The sequence below is a fragment of the Mauremys mutica genome, chromosome 11 (assembly GCF_020497125.1).
Source record: "Mauremys mutica isolate MM-2020 ecotype Southern chromosome 11, ASM2049712v1, whole genome shotgun sequence".
NCBI lineage: Eukaryota > Metazoa > Chordata > Testudines > Geoemydidae > Mauremys > Mauremys mutica.
Window position 1 is genome coordinate 41,849,705 of NC_059082.1, and position 18,906 is coordinate 41,868,610.

The window sequence follows — 18,906 nt, forward strand, 5'->3', positions numbered from 1 at the left end:
AGCACATGCCTGGGGTGGCACATTGTAAGGGGCGGCATTCCGGCTAATCCTGGGGCGGGGCATTCCGGCCACCTTGCCGTGGTGTTTTTGTTTTTGTTTTGGCAGCCCGGTCTGCAGCTCTGGAGCCCCTGGCTGGCTCCCCACACTCCGCCAGTCCCAGCCCAGCCGGGGCACTGACCCCGGCCTGGTGGGGGGAGGAACTAGCGATCCCCGCCGCTCACCGTGCTGCCGGGCTCCCCGGGACGTGCCACTCCCCGCTGCCTGCACCGGCCTCCACCTCCCGCGCCGGTCTGAGCCCGACCTGGCTGAGCCGCCTTTAAAGGAGTGGCTGAGCCAGCACCTCCTGCAGCCCCCGGGAGAGGCACCCCAAGGCCGGAGGAGGGAGCCCCTCTCGCCCGGTTGCAAGCGGGCTGCAGCGCCTGGCTGCCCACAGGGGGAGGTAGTGGGCGGGCGCCGCCGTTCACCCCCCTGCGAGCCACCTTGACCGCCCTCCACACGCTCCCTGCTGGTTTTTTGGTTTGTTTTTTTGTTTTTGCTTCAGCAGTCCGGCCACCCCCCGTTTTTTTTTTTTTTTTTTGCTTGGGGCAGCAAAAACAGCTAGAGCCGGCCCTAGCTGCACAGGCTTTGAGCTGCCCAAATCTCATTCCATGTCAATACAAATTGTACTGCTAGAACTTCAGATACTGCTTTGTCCCACTTAATGATTCCTGAATCTACAGAATCTGGTGCCCCAATCACAACCCCAGCACCTTTCCCTACACACTGCACTTTCTGCTGCTCATCATGTATTTTGGGGATAGAGTGAGCAGATCCAGATGGGATTTTGCAGACTCTTTTTTATTCCCCCCTTCTCTTTTGAGCTGGATGTCAGATTGGGGCATTTTGTTGTGTTTGTCATTTCTAAGACATGGGAAGTGACTATTCCAATCTACTCATCACTGGTGAGGCCTCATCTGAAGTATTGTGTCCAGTTCTGGGGACCACACTTTAGGACACATATGGACAAATTGGAGAGATTCCAGAGAGCTAGAATAATGGTAAGAGGTTTAGAAAACATGACCTGTGACGAAAGGTTGGACATGTTTAGTCTTCAGAAGAGAAGGCTGAGAGGGAAGATAACAGTCTTGATTGTTATAATGAGATGGTGATCAATTGTTCTCCATGTCAACTGGGGCTTGGACAAGAAGTTATTGGCTTAGGGTATATTTATACTACCCACCGCATCGGCGGGTAGTGTTCGATGTATCGGGGATTGATTTATCGCGTCTCGTCTAGACGCGATAAATCGATCTGCTAATCGACGCCCATACTCCACCTCGGCAGGAGTAAGCGGTGTCGACAGGGGAGCCGTGCCAGTCAACTCGCCGCCGTGAGGATGGCCAGATAAGTCGAACTAAGATACTTCGACTTCAGCTACGCGAATAGCTTAGCTGCAGTTGTGTATCTTAGTTCAACACCCCCCCCCCCCGCCCCACTAGTGTAACCCAGGCCTTATTCAGCAGCAAGGGAGATTCAGGTAAGATATTAGAAAAACTTTCCAACTTTAAGGATGGTTAAGCACTGGCACAGGTTAGCTAGGGAGGTTGTGGAATCCCTGAAATTGGGGGTTCTTAAGAACCAGTTTGGACAAACATTGGTCAGGGATGGTTTAGGTTTACTTGGTCCTGCCTCAGCGTGGGGAGATGACCTCTTGAAGTTCCGTCTGCCCTACATTTCCATGATTCTATGATATTCTCTAGCAGCAGAGCATCCTGGTCTATGGTTGGGGCCAATGCTGTTCCAAGGTTAGCCTCCAGAAGAGGCTCAACTACCATCAGGGCATCATATCACCTCAATTCTGAAGATAAAGCATCACCACCTGTTCCCATTTGCAAAGGTAGCAACAGTCCCAGTAGTCACCCATGACCCATATTCCATCCATGCCATAAGGCATTTTTTTTTTAAAAACAGTGACGGTGATTAACCATTGGAACAAACCGAGGGATGTGGTAAATTCTCCAGCATTTGATGTCTTCAAAACAAGAGTGGGATGTCTTTCTGGAAGAGATGCTCTAGGGTAAAAGTTACTTTAACTATATCATGTACATTAATGCTACTGATGGAGAAAGTCAAAAGCTAAAAGCTTTGTAGTCAGTGTAAGTGTGCCTTGGCTTAATGCCTCTGTTATTCACCTGAATCAAGCTAGCACTTTGCTGGACCCATCTGAGAAAGGCAAAGGACACAGCTGCTCTTTAATGTGTGCGTGTTTTAAAGATGCATAGCACAATACAGGTTCCTACAGACAGACCCTTAATGAGAATGCTGCAGCACAGACACGAACATGAATGAAGGAATTGCAGAATACGTCGACCAACACAAGAAATTAAAGGCAGCATAGCTCAGATTCTGATCTTCTAATCAATCCCCAAATGCTTGGCACTGCTAAGTATGTAAAAGGGTGTGGAGATACTGTGGCTGTGAGTAAACAGGTGTGTTATCTTTCACATTAAAGTACGGTTGCAAAGACTGCTTTCCTCATCCATCACAATGTGACCATCCTGCCAAGCAAGAGGCAGGCAGTAGCTACTTCTGATGGGCTACAGACTGTAGCAGGAGTGAGGAAAAAATAAAAGATCCATCAATTGGATCCATAAATTAAAAGATGAAGGTTGGAAGTGCCAAGTTCTGAACATCACGGTGCATCTGGTGTAGGGAGGGGCGAGAGGAAAAGTGGGGCCTCTTTTCCTGCTTAGTTCTCCTAGAATGCTCCTAGCGCTGCACTACCCTGCTTCAGCCATGCTGCATTAGCTGGGGCAGGTATCTGGGGGGCATCCATCCACCGCGGTGTGAAATGGTGGCAGAACTGAAGCAGCTGGAACACCTCGGAGGGGTACTGTGTATAAACAGACACACATGAGTAAAGGAAGAGGTGTGAGGGAGGAAAGAGAAGGAAAAAGGAGGGCTTGGATGAAAACAGAAGGAAGGGAAGAAAAGAACAGAACTAGCAGGTAAAGAGAAAATGAATGGAACGAGGAACACAATAGAAAGGGCAACAATGGCAAAGCTGACTGAAGCAGGGTTAATTAGAGACTCAGGAGAGAACTCTGCAGCAAACAGAGGCCTCTGTTGGCTAAGTGGTGAGGATTCCCCCAGCTATTTTCATTTGTTAGTGCTGACCCTCCACCCTCTCTGAGAAGGTTTGTGTGATTTGCCAGGTCAAATCACCCCTCCAAAGAGCAGCATGCAGGAGCGGTGGTGTGACTAGGAGAGTGCACACAGACAGAGTACAGGAGCAGCCTTTGGAGAAGGGGACCAGTGGATTGCAGTAACCAACTGAAGTTGCTGAGGGCTATTTCAACCACCATTGGGCATCAGTTCCTACTGCTGCTCTAGCGCCTCCTCCAGGAGAGAGGGACCGTAGGGTGCTCCCTACTGAGAGAGAAATGAAAAGTCGGTCACTGGGGTGGGGCCCGCACAGGAATGAATGGGCAGAGTCAAACAAGAGCCTGTGGCATGATGCTTGAATGAGCGGAGGGTTACACACAATGATGGGATGCAGCTGTCACGGAGTGTGATGCAATTAATACATACCGGGATTGAATTGCGGGTTATGCTCATAAATCTAACTGCAATTAGTACAGGTTTCTGGATTAGAGAGGACATGAAAAGGAAAGCAGAAGGTTAGAGTGCACATGCCATTGCTCCCTTAAAAGAACTTCTAGAGTCTTTTAATGTCATGAGTGAGTCAGCTCTTTGCAGCATCAGCAACAACGCACAGCTGAGCCACAAGCTTTGCAAAATAACTGTTGAAGCGCCTGTTTGGAGCAGATTTAGCATTGGCTGCAATTCACAAAGCAGGATTTCTGATAGGACATGCCACAGGAGGATACTGGGTCTTTATAAATGGAGATCCTGCTCTTCCTTTCAGCAGCACAGACTTGGGTTGACTGTCCTGTGATAAATCAGCCATTCTTTCTCATTCTATGAGCAGAACACAGCAGATGACAGTCTGTTGCTTGTTTGGCTTACAGCAAAGGGGGACACAGGTCGCTTCAATTCCCAGACTCTGCCTCTCATTCATCTACCCAGTTGGGTGTGTGAAAACTAAATGAGCTGGTATTTCAAACTCCCAGAAAGGCAGTGGGGGAAAAGAAAGCGACCCTTTATAGGCAGCTCAGTTCAGTCCTCGCTGCTGAAGGCAGTACTAATGAAGTGACTTGCACACAGGGAGTCAAAGCAAGGGCTTGGTTAAGGGTAGCTTCACCCCAGATTCCCCCTGAAGTTATGTAGGAGGGAAACAAGTGAAGGGTTTTAACACAGTGGGCAGTACCAGACAGCAGGCCACTGTGGGATTAGGGGACTTGAGTGCAGGAGTGAGGAGGTCATAAACAGAGCCAGCAAAGAGTTGATTAACACAGGATAAATTAGTCCAAATTTGCAAAATATATCCCCAAAATGTACAAATGAGCCTGTGAAATCCAGAGACCACGTTTCTGTGGCACTTTCCTTTAGAACTCTTGACAGGCACCATTCCCTTCTCCTTTGGGCTTTTCTTTGGTATAAATGTGTGGCTCAGGAAATGCAGGGAGCCAAGTGCAGGGCTGAGGTTCAGTCTCTCTGTTGGCCCTAGATATGATGCTTTGGGAGGTGTAAGAGGCTAGGGAGATTGAAATAGGCAGGAGAAGATTAGGGGAGATTAGTCTGAGTGAAAAGGAGAGGAAAGGACGGGGCTGTCTTATCAGTACCAAATTATTCTCTGATTTTCAATTTAGTACCATGCACATTCTTCTCAGTTACAACAGACACACTGAATAAACTATGCAAATACACAATAGCTGCATGGACACGAGGTTCTCCTTTGAATTTTATGTATAAAAGGAAGTTATGATCAATGACATGGCTGGAGAAACTTGTCCTCCTAAAACAAAGGAAAGGTCTGCTCCATTTTTTCCTGACACAGGAACAGAACATACTACCAGCTCAACTCCCTCCCACCCTCCACCCGAATCTTACCATTGATCTGCGGATCAAAGACAGCCTGCTTTTTGCTTTGTTCTCAGCAAACTCCAGGCTGTTGATGTCCTTGAGACGAGACCTGTATTTATTCATCTGCTCTACGACAATCAACTCCACACAGCTGCAAAAAGGAAAAAAGAAAGTGGTAAAATGGGAGGATAAAACTCAGGCTGTGTTTGAGCTGGCCATGTCGCCTAAGTGCTGCGCCAATTCTCTTGCTTCGTGGGCTGGAAACGAACAGTGTGGTTGAAATGCCCCAAATGGTGGTAGGCAGGGGAGCTAAACTAGAGGACTAAAGGGAGGGCTCCCCAAGGGCTCCATCAGGGAAACAGGTCCTTCCCCTGGAAAGGAAAATACCCACCAAGGTTAGGAAAGCACAGCGTGTTCAAATGAAAGGCTGAAAGAATGGCCATTTCTGATATGCTGCGCTATCTAGCTATATCTATTTGTAGACACACACACTTGTGCTTGTTTGCATCCAAGCTGGACAGGCAGTCGCAGGGCAATGACAGTGATTAGGTGTCTGGGGCAGATATTTTGTTTAATACCATCAGTATTGTTTTCTGGAAGAAATCCTTTTAGAGCAGTAATGATACAAGGCGGCGTATATGAGTCAAGTTACAAAGAGACTTCTTCTTACAAGGAACCTTTAGAAGAGTGATTCAAAGTAATTTTCACATCTGTAGGCAGAAGAATTGCTTCTAGGAGAGATTTGAAGGCCAGGCAGGTACATGTAGTCTGGTCTCCTGCATAGAATTTCATCAAATGATTCCTGCATCCACTATCCATCCTAGGTACTTATCTAACTCCCAGTGCCCTATTATCTGAGCTTCTCACAATCTAACATGTTTATTCTTAAAATTCCAGTTGAAGTCCAAAACATCCCCATGGGGCTCCATTACAAACCCTTCCCACCCACTGGATGATGATTCCCTATTTACAATTACTTTGGAGATATCAATTAGCCAATTTTCAATCCATTTAATATTTGCTGCACTGAATTTGTATAGTGTTAATTTTTTAATCAGGATGACCCGACTGGAATCTAAGTCAACGATGTCAACGTGGTTACCTCTGCCAACCAAACCTGGCATCCAATCAATTTTGACAAGACCTATTTTCCATAAAAAACTGTGTTGACTGGCACTAATTACACTGCCATCCTTCAATTCTTTACTGATTACCTTCCACGTCAGCTTTCCCATGATTTTGCCTGGGACTGATATTGAGCTAACTGGCCTATAGTTACCCAGATCATCCCGTTAATCCTTTTTAGATACTGGCACATTAGCTTTTTGTACAGTCCTCTGGAACTTCCCCATTACTCCAGGATTTGTTAAATATCAACATCAATGGCGGAGAGAGCTCACTGTCCCGTTCTTTAAAAACTCCTGGGTGCAGGTTATCCAGTCCTGCAGATTTTAAAAGGTTTAACTTTAGCAGCTGCTAGTTACTGATGGAATAGACAGTATTTCATAGAATCATAGAATCATAGAATCTCAGGGTTGGAAGGGACCTCAGGAGGTCATCTAGTCCAACCCCCTGCTCAAAGCAGGACCAAACCCAACTAAGTCATCCCAGCCATGGCTTTGTCAAGCCTGACCTTAAAAACCTCTAAGGAAGGAGATTCCACCACCTCCCTAGGTAACCCATTCCAGTTCTTCACCACCCTACTAGTGAAAAAGTTTTTCCTAATGTCCAACCTAAACCTCCCCCTCTGCAACTTGAGACCATTACTCCTTGTTCTGTCATCTTCTACTACTGAGAACAGTCTAGATCCATCCTCTTTGGAACCCCCTTTCAGGTAGTTGAAAGCAGCTATCAAATCCCCCCTCATTCTTCTCTTCTGCAGACTAAACAATCCCAGTTCCCTCAGCCTCTCCTCATAAGTCATGTGCTCCAGCCCCCTAATCATTTTTGTTGCCCTCTGCTGGACTCTCTCCAATTTATCCACATCCTTCTTGTAGTGTGGGGCCCTAAACTGGACACAGTACTCCAAATGAGGCCTCACCAGTGCTGAGTAGAGGGGAATGATCACATCCCTCAATCTGCTGGAAATGCCCCTACTTATACAACCCAAAATGCCATTAGCCTTCTTGGCAACAAGGGCACACTGTTGACTCATATTCAGCTTTTCGTCCACCGTAACCCCTAGGTCCTTTTCTGCAGAACTGCTGCCCAGCCATTCGGTCCCTAGTCTGTAGCAGTGCATGGGATTCTTCCATCCTAAGTGCAGGACTCTGCACTTGTCCTTGTTGAACCTCATCATATTTCTTTTGGCCCAATCCTCTAATTTGTCTAGGTCCCTCTGTATCCTATCTCTACCCTCCAGCGTATCAACCACTCCTCCCAGTTTAGTGTCATCTGCAAACTTGCTAAGGGTGCAGTCCACACCATCCTCCAGATCGTTAATGAAGATATTGAATAAAACCGGCCCCAGCACCGACCCTTGGGGCACTCCACTTGATACCGGTTGCCAACTAGACATGAGCCCGACCATCTAGCCAGTTTTCTATCCACCTTACAAGAAGCATAGGTGAAACTGGTGCTTCTGGCTCACACAAGGAGCCTGCACCACCAAGTACAGATACCTGTCCCCAGCCTCGTTTTCATTAAGGCAATTCATTAAGGCAATTTCATTAAGGCAATTCATTTGCAAACCAGTGATGTGTGTTTGTAGCTGTCATTCTAGAGCACATTAAAGTGCATTACTCAGGGATCATTTGACTGTCCTGACATGACCTCATTACAGGATTTACTCTGGAAGTTGTAATGCTATATTCTTACGTGGTTGTTTTACTGATGTCCTGAACGCTCTGCAGTGGGTCAGTTGTGTCAGGACAGCGAAGAATACAGGGAGCAAACACAATGGCCAGGGCATTAGCTGACATTCGATTGGTCTCTTCCTGCAGGGCAATCCTAAACAATAAACAACAAGGGTTAAAGGTAGCTCCAATTCACCTACCACTGGCAGGAAATACCCCTGTAGAGAAACAGAAAGAGGACGAAATACAAATTCAGAGCAGGGCAGGGAGAGGAGGGCTGTATATGCACATGAGATCTGGAGGTCATTGCCAGGGGAAGATTTTCCACAATATTATATAGCTTTGAAGTGAAGAGCTTCAATTTGTTGTATCTGGTAAGGAACTAGACCAACAGGTAACTCTACAAGGATGTAAATATTATACCAGACAAGGGCAAAAAGGTAAGACAATGGATACTGAGTGAACCACGCAACATGCCATGATGCTCTTTAGGAAATCTTTTGTTTTGACTTACTTAACCTATTTTTCAAAAAGGAGTAGATACAGTGCATGTTTATTACAGTAGCAAGCAACTCACTTAGCCATCATTAAGCTATGCCTTAGAAACAGAGCACAGATGTGTCTAAATGCATGTAGATGGCAGGAAACTTCGCAGATTGTAACACAGTGACTATAGCCTGAACTAGATATTGTCTAAGCTCATGCAAAAGCATCACACATGATCCCTAGACCCTCAATGTTCAAACTAAAGGGTGCAACACATGGCAGTACTGTGATCCACTGCAATCTTACTGCACCCCTCAGTGGGTTAGGTCTATGGCATGGAACCATGTGTTTGTAACCAGCTGAGACCTACAGTGGTTGTCTTCTCAGCAAGTCTGAAACATTTGTTGCTATTACGAAAGGGAACTTATATATAAAAAGAAGAACATTATTGGCATTAGCTGTCAATGAGAGCATTGTCTGGAAAAGGAGCCCTTGGGTCCAGAGCGTTAAAGCCATTTCAGAATTTAAAGCAGTCCCTTGTGAAGTTTCACTCCCCTTTTTCCCGACAAAAGTACTTGGATCACATAGGCCCATGTTCAGGTACTCTTACTCACAGAGAACAGTACCTCGTTCCAGTGGAACTACTCACGGAGTACGGTGGTACTCATGGGGAGTAAGTGTATCAGAATCAGGCCCCTAGTGAGGAAGGAGAAGAGAAAGAGTGGCTGCAGTATGACGATCCCATGCTGTGGTCTGCCATTACCTCACAAGGTGAAAGATGAGGCGTTCCAGGGTACTGAGGTGGGTGCGAGAGAGCTGATCAATGACAGAGTACACGCCTCGGATGGTCTCCTTCCTCTCCTGCAGGCCTGGAGAGAGCACACACAGTTACACATATTACAGGCAACTTCCCCATGGTGTCCTCTGCCATCTTTACTTGTGAAGGTAGCGTGAACGGCCCAGTACAGGGGAGCTGTGCAGGAGGCCAGTGCACAGAGACAGGGATGACAACTCCCTCCTCTCCCTGCCTATACAAGCAGGCCCCCTTTGCAGGTTCCTCGGGTAGCAGTATCCTATGCAAAAAACGTGAACATAAGACACTGATTTCTTTTAAACAGATTCCAAAAGAGTTGGGAGCTGAATAATAACAATGTCTCCTGGGTCATGTCTATGCTGCACACTCTGCTCTGCTCACCATCAAAATCATATGCTACATACCACCCTAAGCACGGGCAGAAATAGCAATGTAGATGGCGAGGCACTGCTTAGGTGAGTAAAGACATGCATGAAGGCTGTGGGGATATACCCTACACACACTGCTTAATTTGTAACGAAAGAGGTGCCGGGGCTCAAGCATTTTTTTTTTTTTAAACTTTCACACAGCAAGCCCAGTGGTACCAGGGCTATGAACGGCAAAGGCTTTGACTACTATAACAGTGTAAGGGACTAGTTTGTGTCACAGTGCTGTCTGTGGCTACATGGCACAATGAAAAGCAGGCTGTGTCCACACTGCAGTGCGTACCTACACGTCAGTGAAAGGCTCTGGCAGAGGGAGGCTGCAAGGAAAGAATTCAACAGCAGAGAGCTGCTGGAGCAGATGTGCCGGAGCTCAGCCCTGGCAAGCCTTGGCACAAATTAAGCATCACCTTCACGACTCTCTAAATGCCAAAGTCATTCCTCCCACCTACACTGCCATCTTTAGCAGTGTCATCACCCCCGATGGAGTCTTTCCCTGCTGCAGGAAAGACCCCGGCAGTGGGAAAAGGCTCTAAGAGGGAGGCAGGTGGGAGAGGCTCCAGCACTGTCTTGCCAGTTACGTCATAAAAGATGACAGATGACCAAAATGACTTTTTGGATTCAAACACTCCATACAATTGGCGCTTGTACAATCGTACAAGCACACAATCTACTTGCTTGCTGCTTGTCATGACAATGGTGATGATAAAACTAAAGTAAAAAACGACTGCTTGTTCTGGGCAAGCAGAAACTGGGTTTGGTACCTGCAGCTAATTGTACCTTCCCTGTCTTGGGTTTTGTGTGTGATTGTATAGGATTTGTATGGACCTTCCTTACCCATAGCTCGCAGAAATTCCTCGTAGAGTTCGAAGGTCATGAGGGGATTGGGCAAATCTCTCAGCCACTGTTTGAACACACTGGCAATGACATGAATATTGTAGTCATCTAGATTCACGTTGTCAATATCTGTTCACCGAGGCAAGTGAGTGGAGGCAGTGGAAAAGAAACCAAAGAAAAAGCAAATGATCAGTTTTGATCCAGTAAACAAGCCAGTGTTTTCATGTCAGTACTAGCACTGGCTATTACCTAACCACTGCTGTTGGACCAACTTCTGTGGGTGAGAGAGGTCCTGAGGAAGAGCTCTGTGTAGCTCGAAAGCTTGTCTCTTGCCAACAGAAGTCAGTCCAATAGAAGCTATTACCTCACTCACCGTCTCTCTACTATCATGGGTGTGGTCAGATGTTCGGCTGCCTGTGTGTGTTCCCTCTATGTGCCACCCCAGCCTGGCACAGACAACTGGCATGGCAGACCTCGAGCGAACCGCCCAATGACCACAAGATCCGTTAAGGTATGAAGGCACCCAGCCAGGCTTATTGTTGATGAAGCACAGTACTAGTATCCCGCACTAATACATGTATACCCATAACAATGGACCAGCTCAGCGAACGGCGGGACTTTCCATTCCTCCCTAGGCTAGATAAAGACAATGCCCCTGAGATACATTTTTATACACAGATACAAACAAGTTACGTATTGCTCCTCTGATAGTTGACATCCTCTGATGTCACAACCCACCACCTTGTACATTTCTATCCATCATATTGTCATCCTGACCATATCTTTAGGCGGGGTCAGTGTGTTCCTGTTATCTTTGGGGAATGTGTTTGTACCATTCTTGGTATGGGGTGTTCTGGTACCACCCTTCTGGAATGTGTTTGTTTTGTGCTTAGCACTCAGCAATGTGTGTTTCTGCAATATCAGCCCTGTTCTTGCCAGATTCTGTGAGCAGGGCCTGCCCCTAGCTCACAGCCTGATTTTGTTTTATATCAGCAAAGTTTTGACCGCTACTTTAGCCCAGCCCTCAGGCCTCTGATACAAAGGCTTATGTCTCAGGCTCTTCTACAGTGGGCAGAGCTACAACACTGCATAGAAAAACAGGTATCAATACTGTAGCAACCTCAGATCACACAGTGCCACAACAGCACAACCTTGGCACCTGCTTTTTTAATATGACCATGTTAAAATTCTTGTAGTGAAAGGAGCCAGTTTTCCAGGGGTGAAAGTCTTTAGAGAGAGTTTGTAAAGCACTTCGGAAGTCTAGGTGATGTTGATAAATATGAAGCCTGGCTAATGTAGCTTTTTCTCCCAATTTCTTTTGATGATTTTTTTTGCACACTTGTGCACAAGAGGAGGAATAAAACAAGAAAGAATTAAACAGTTCCACAAGACGGGAGGGCTCTAACACAGTGCAGACTTTTGGTGAAGTATTAGAGAAATGTCTGTAGTTTCATGGTACCAAAAGCCAGAGTCTATGGTGGGGGAAGGGAAAAGGGTTCCTTTGCTTTGGCCCCCTTTAGATGACATGAATTCCCTGTTCACAGAGGTTCTCGGCTGTTCCTTTTGCTCCCCCTCTGAGACTCTCTCTTTTTCATCTTACCTGTGTCAAGACCTTGTCGGAGCTCCTTTATCTTATTGGTTGAGCCTGACTTCCTGTAAATGCCCTCGGTGTACAATCCATGCATTTCAATGTAGTTTATGAGCTTCTCCACCACCAGTGGCACCGCTCGCTCCTCATTGGTCAGTCGGGAGAGCTCAACCCCAAACTGCCGTGACGAAAGCTCGGGATCATACTGATGTGGAGAAAGAGATTGATTTCTTAATTCCTTTTCAAAGGTCTCAATGCAATGCTGCTCACAGCGCGGTAAACTTAGGGATGTCTTGGGACTGAACCTCTCAATGTATGCAATGCAATTTGACTGTCGTTCAAGATGCAGTTCACATTTTTAAACAAAGTTAACTGGATTATTTGCAAATTAATCTAGTAAATCTAACTGAGCACAAGGGAAGAGAGGAAAGGCCTGTACACTGCCCTGCAAATCCAATCTTTCCTATGGGCTTTCTTGGTCATTGTAGCTATCCCTGTGTTCACGCTGCTATGTCTGCAGCACTGCACATTGCTACAAAGACCAACAAATGTTCATAGTTAAGGCTTGCAACAGGGCTGTGCTCAGAAAAATGGCTCTGTAAAATGGCCCACCGGTACTCTCCTTGGGTCTTCAGAGTCATCATTTGCTTCATGTACTGACATTTTTACTGTAGAACCAACACAGCTGTGCGACAGTGAGCTATATTCTAGTCTGCTTCATGCCTCACTGACAAAATTGCCTGGTGATGATACATGAAGGAGAACACACTTAGGCTTGATTCTGAGATCCCTAGATGAACTTACAGTGCTGAAAGTTAAAAAAATGGTTTTGAGCAAGTGTGACATAGAAGCCATTGAAAGAGAAAGAGAATCAGTAAAAGACGCTGACATTCTCTATTTTTCCTGAGTCACTTTCCTGACTGGAACTGCACTTTAGAGACTCAACATTCAGCAAACAATTAGATCACATTCGAGCTGAATGAGAGATTCTGGTTGGATAAAGTCAAAAGACTGAGAAAAACTTTTCACACAATAATGCACAGATCCATTTAGGAGGCTTTGAACATATGGACTGTATGTTCAAACCCAGCATGGGTAGTGATCCAACCAGAACAATGAATGAGAAAGTAGGTGTGCGGCTTGGTTAGACCTCTGACCAGTGCCACTCTTCCATGTCTGCTTCTTCTCATTCACTGTTACCACGGCACAAATGAAAACAACACGAAGGGAATGTCCAGGGGAGGTTTCCACACTGGATAGACCTCCATGCAAGAACACACCAGGAAGAAATGGTGACAGCAACTGGTTTTGATCTCATGTAAAATTCACAAGCTATTGTACTATCATCTCTTAATCTTTTAGTGCCAGGATTGGGCTGTTCCTATAGCTAACATCAAGTGCTATAACAAAAACTCAAACTTTTGCTGTCACTGTGTTCAACTGCCAACATTGGCATAAAATGCATTAGTGCAAACTACAAGGTCCATCAAAGCAAATACACTGCTAAGATAAGCTTGATGCTCTATTAGTTCCATCATAAGCCTAAATGAAAAGTCACGAGGTTCTGCATAAAGTTAAAGAACAACTAGGAAATCTGCTGTTACCTTTTGGATAAAGGGCACCTTCTCAAAATATACCAAATGGCACCAACCCTCTCAGCTGATGCACTGTGAAAATGTAACCCTTAGCAGCCTGAATCCATCCAGCTTCAACAAATTACTAAATGTAAATGATCTAACCATTTCTGATCAGTACCTTGGACTGGTATTTATTTTTCAGATTCCAAATTTTCCTGGGCATTAGCAAGCAAGATTTTTAAAGATGAACTTGGAGAATACATTAATGTCACTTCACTAGAGCTCAGGAAATGAATTCACGCCAAGTAGTTATTTTATTTTAGCAGAGTTTTCTTGGACTGAATTCTTTCATTTCCCGTTTGCTACATTTATGGCTGTGTGCCACTGAATTGTGGCCAAAGCAGTAGGCCTGGTTTGGTGAACCAACAGGTTGTGAAGGCTAGAACTATAACAATGTTTAAAAGGGGACTGGATAAATTCATGGTGGCTAAGTCCATAAATGGCTATTAGCTAGGATGGGTAAGAATGGTGTCCCTAGCCTCTGTTCGTCAGAGGACGGAGATGGATGGCAGGAGAGAGATCACTTGATGATTGCCTGTTAGGTTCACTCCCTCTGGGGCACCTGGCTTTGGCCACCGTCGGTAGACAGATACTGGGCTAGATGGACCTTTGGTCTGACCCGGTACGGCCTTTCTTATGTTCTTATGTTCTAACAGCATTAGGATAAACTTTTTGTTTTCCTGAACAGAAGGGGAGGGAGGTGGCATGTAGCAAAGATATCAATTCTTCTTCATATTAGCATAAAACACACAGGTTCAGGTCTGAGATCATAAGGATACAAAATTCTTAACCATGTAAAGCAACTCCAGCCTCTTGGAAACACCAGAGAGATTCATTTATCCCTGTAAGAGTATCACGGGCTGCTATTTGTCTATCATCATGGATCCAGCTCCCTCAAATACACTGCAGAGACTCAGTACATGCACAGTCAGGGTAGGGAGTGGGGGATAGCTGAAAAATGATGTTAAAGTAAATACATTCAAATGTTCTTCCAAGCTTTAACAAAGAGGATCTCTAGTTACACACAGGGAAAAGTTGAACTATGTTGCCCTCTGGGACTTACATCTTGGAAGCTGATAAAGCTTTGCACATGCTATTCTCCTCATACATTACCAAGAGCTATACCAGCTACTTACTGAGTGCAATAAACACAGGAGAAAATGAAAAGATAATAGTTTAATGGTTCATTGGTAACTCTAATAACCTGCTGAATTTATTCCCTGTTGTCTATACAGCCTGACTGCCTGGTAAATAACAGCTAAGAGAACATGCAAGGTTTTATTAAGTGGGTACTAGGGGACTTCACTGGCTGCTGGAGTATCTAGGATAACACAAGTTAATTGCTATAAAAATGTAACAAGATGTAAAATGGAAAAGAAAAACCACCACCACAGGTCAGGAAATACAAGTGATACTAGATACCCTGGGCCTCGACTAGGTACCTGGTACTATATACACCGTGACATGTGCTGTAAATTACATCTACTCATTTCTCTACTCTGAAATCCCATAAATGCTGTAAAATGAGGCAGGCTCCTCCTGCTGGCGAGAATATTTAAGGCCTTGGAGCAGATGAGTGGAGTGGCAAGTGGTACAAAAAAGCATTTAGCTCTCCACCCTCCTTGACGAGTGAGCTCACCTCTGCAGTTGGCACACATGCACAGGAATGCAACCCAGTTTCCAGCTAGTATAATTCCACTATTGTACCTGTAAACACTCCTTAAAATCACTAATTAAAGCTATGGTCACAGGAGAGAAAAGGTATTTAAATGGATTGACCAAGTCTTACCTTTTTGGAGCACTTGGTTGTGGTTTTAAGACAGCACTTCTTGTGACAAGCATACTTACACACTGTAACAACGAGAAAAAATTATACTTAGTACTTTACAGTATCTCCTGGCATGTTCGTGTAATAATCAGACTCCAGACATCCCAAAGGGACAAAAGACGGTTTAACCCAGCAAAAAGAAACAGTTAAACCAAGTGATTGCATTCTGTTATTCTACTGTAAGAGTGCATCACGTAAGATCTTTTATGAAAGCTTGTAATGCACTGAATAGTCATTCTGAGCTGTGTGTACAGGTTATGGTTATGAAGGAGGAGTGTATATACAAAATTGTAACTGTACTTCAGCATCACCTCACAACAAGGCAGTGAAGCAATCAGGCAGAGAGGAGCTACTTCCCCAGACCCATGAGACTGGCTTCAAGCACCTAGACCGGGGTGGGCGAAATACGCCCCACCGGCTGTATCCGGCCTGTGGGATTGCCACCCTCATGGTGCTGCGGGCCATGCACTACTCCCGGAAGCAGCTGGCACCATGTCCCTGCAGCCTCTTAGAGAGTGGGGCAGAGGGCTCCGTGCGCTGCCCTCGCCTGCAGGCACCGCCCCCCGCAGCTCCCATTGGCAGGGAACGGGGAACCGTGGCCAATGGGAGCTTTGGGGGAGGTACCCACAGGCGAGGGCAGCCTGCCCTGGCCTCGGTGCATGCCACTGCCACCCTGGAGCTGTTCCAGGTAAGGGACATCAGGCCGGAGCCTGCACTCAACCCTCTGCAGCACCCCTGCTGCACCCCAACCCCCTGCACTCCAACTCCCTTCCCTGATCCCTCGTACACCCCTCACATTCCCTCTGCCCCAACCCCTTGCCCTGAGCCCCTTCCTGCACACTGCACCCCCTCCCACACCCTGCACTCCCTCCCGCAACCCAACCCCCTGCCACAGTCCTACATTCATGGCCCTGCATGCAATTTCCTCACCCAGATGTGGCCTTCGGGCCAAAAGGTTTGCCCACGCCCTGACATAGACATTGTCCAGCCCAGGAAAAAACAATGGGGAATCATCAAAGCAAATGGGAACAACTTGAAACTGAAAGGAAAACCCCATTCTACAGAAAGGGGGGAGTTTTCCCTAATTTGAATATCTATAGTGACTAAAAAAACCAAACTGCAAATCCTTTTCAAGTGGAAGGGGTTTGAATTGAAGATCATGCAGAACTTGGGGGACAGTTGTCTCAAGGCAGGAGGTTGTCCACAAACACTGGATCCTTCCCATAGCTGGGAAACTGTTTTAAAGCAATAGGTACCTCTTATTTGAAGAGGGATTTTATCTGATATGAAAATGTGTAGCCCGAGGTTGCGTCTTTCCATTTATTTTCCATGTAACTTGTATATGTTTGCTTTCCCATTACTATTTCATCTTTCAATCTGGGGATTTTCTATACAAAGGCTCCCAAAGATACAGGGCAAGCAGTGACAGAATCCCTTATTGGACTGAGTGGACTCAAAATGTCACAGTTAGTAAAGCCACAATACAAGTTAATTAGCTAACATTTGTGCAAAGATTTGGTGTTCTGCACATTTTACAGCCTTCTGCTTGATATTTTGGACCTGATTTTTACAGCTAGTGTTGAGAGCAGTTAACCTAAGCGACTCCATCTTGTAAGTCTCTCTGTTCTGTATGTAGGGCACAGCACGTCTCAGAAAGATCACAAAGGCTGTGTTGAGACAGGAGGGTAAAACCACAAGGGTAAAACCATAAAAACAGGAAAAAGACTTAATGGTTAGCAACAACCTAATATTTGAATATCTATAGTGACTAAAAAAACCAAACTGCAAATCCTTTTCAAGTGGAACTCCCCAGAAAAGTCTCGACAATACTATTTGCTTAATAGCTATCACGCAGGGCATAGTCAAGTGTAATAGGTTAAAGATAAGTAAATGACTTGCTTATTGGCTGGGGGGATATGGTGCAAGAGGAATACATGCATTGCTAAAAGGTATATAGGTTCCTCAAAACCTAAAATCTGGGTCAGCTCCTGATTAGCAGGGGCCCACCACATTCGAGTGTTGTGGCGAATTGCGCAATAAAACTTTGGTCTGTTTTGGAACACTCAGTGTCTTGAATTCGTGTGCCTCAGCCTAGAAACGAACTGTGTGTATCCTAAAGGTATAATTCACAAAAGACGGTTACTCACCGTAGTAACTGTTGTTCTTCGAGATGTGTTGCTCCTATCCATTCCAGTTAGGTGTGCGCGCTGCGCGTGCACGGCTCTTCGGAAGATTTTTACCCTAGCAACTCCGGCGGGCCGGCTGGGTGCCCCCTGGAGTGGCGCCGCTATAGTGCAGGATATATACCCCAGCCGGCCCGTCCGCTCCTCAGTTCCTTCTTGCCGGCTACTCCGACAGTGGGGAAGGAGGGCGGGTCTGGAATGGATAGGAGCAACACATCTCGAAGAACAACAGTTACTACGGTGAGTAACCGTCTTTTCTTCTTCGAGTGATTGCTCCTATGCATTCCAATTAGGTGATTCCCAAGCCTTACGTAGGCGGTGGGGTCGGAGTTAGATGTTGCAGAACGCAACCGCTAAGACAAAGGCTGCATCAGCTCTGGACTCCTGGACCAATGAGGCAAAGGTGTGGACCGAGGACCAGATAGGTGTACAACACATCCCCCGAAAGGGTATGCGAGCCAGGAAGGCAGCTGAGAAGCGTGAGCCCTGGCGGAATGTGCAGTAAGGTGGCTCTATGGAACATGGGCCAAAACAGAGGAGGTGCGGATGCACAACGTCATTGAAGATGAAATCCTCTAGGAGGAGACAGGTATGCCCTTCGTCCGTTATACCGGTACGATGAAGGGTTTGGGGGCGTTACGAGAGGGCTCTGTCCGCTAGATATAGAATGCAGACGCCCTACGGATGTCGAAGGAGGGCAACCGTTGCTCTCCTTGCAAAGAGAGTGGCTTCGGAAAGAAGACCGGAAGGAAGATATCCTGGTAGATATAAAAGGCCGACACCTCCTTAGGGAGGCAGGTCGGACGTGGTAATAACTGCCCTTGTCCTTGAGGAACACAGTATACCTTGGGCCTATTGTGAGAGTCTGAAGCTCGGAGACTCGTCTGGCCGCAGGAAAGGCTACAGGAAAACTGTCTTGCAGGACAGGTATATCAATGAGCATGTTGACATTGGCTCGAATAGGGCAGTCATAAAACTGGTTAGAACCAGATTGAAGAGCCAGGTTTATGGCGGGGCCCCACTGGGGGGGAGGTATAAACGCTCCAAGCCCTGAGGAACCAGATGGAATGGAGCGGGACCTCGGCGGGAGAAACATTGCGCGTTTCGGAGCAGCAGGAGAAACGCTTCCACTTGGCCAGATACTTTAACCGAATGGAAGATTTTCTACCACCCCGGAGAATCCTGTAGAACCGAGGCAGAACAACGTAACTCGGATCGGTTTAGCCACGCAGGAGTCCTGCTGTGAGGTGCAGGGATTACAAGACCGGGTGGTGAAGGTTGCCGTGATCCCGCGTCATGGGGTCTGTGCCAAGAGGGTTGCTACCGACAGGTGTAGCAACATGGTGCGCCA

The 18,906-nt window shown here is 46.4% G+C and overlaps 1 protein-coding gene across 2 annotated transcripts in view; it reads right to left on the minus strand.

The window, feature by feature from the left end:
• The window catches only part of MYO9A (myosin IXA), a 480,816-nt gene that overhangs the window by 10,174 nt on the left and 451,736 nt on the right, over positions 1–18,906 (minus strand). For both annotated transcript variants that reach the window (XM_044979720.1, XM_044979719.1), the window contains 6 exons: positions 15,334–15,395; positions 11,920–12,112; positions 10,320–10,448; positions 9,010–9,115; positions 7,783–7,914; positions 4,993–5,116 (listed from right to left, as the gene is read on the minus strand). In XM_044979720.1, the coding sequence (XP_044835655.1) occupies positions 4,993–5,116; positions 7,783–7,914; positions 9,010–9,115; positions 10,320–10,448; positions 11,920–12,112; positions 15,334–15,395 (746 nt within the window). The remainder of the gene's footprint in view (positions 1–4,992; positions 5,117–7,782; positions 7,915–9,009; positions 9,116–10,319; positions 10,449–11,919; positions 12,113–15,333; positions 15,396–18,906) is intronic.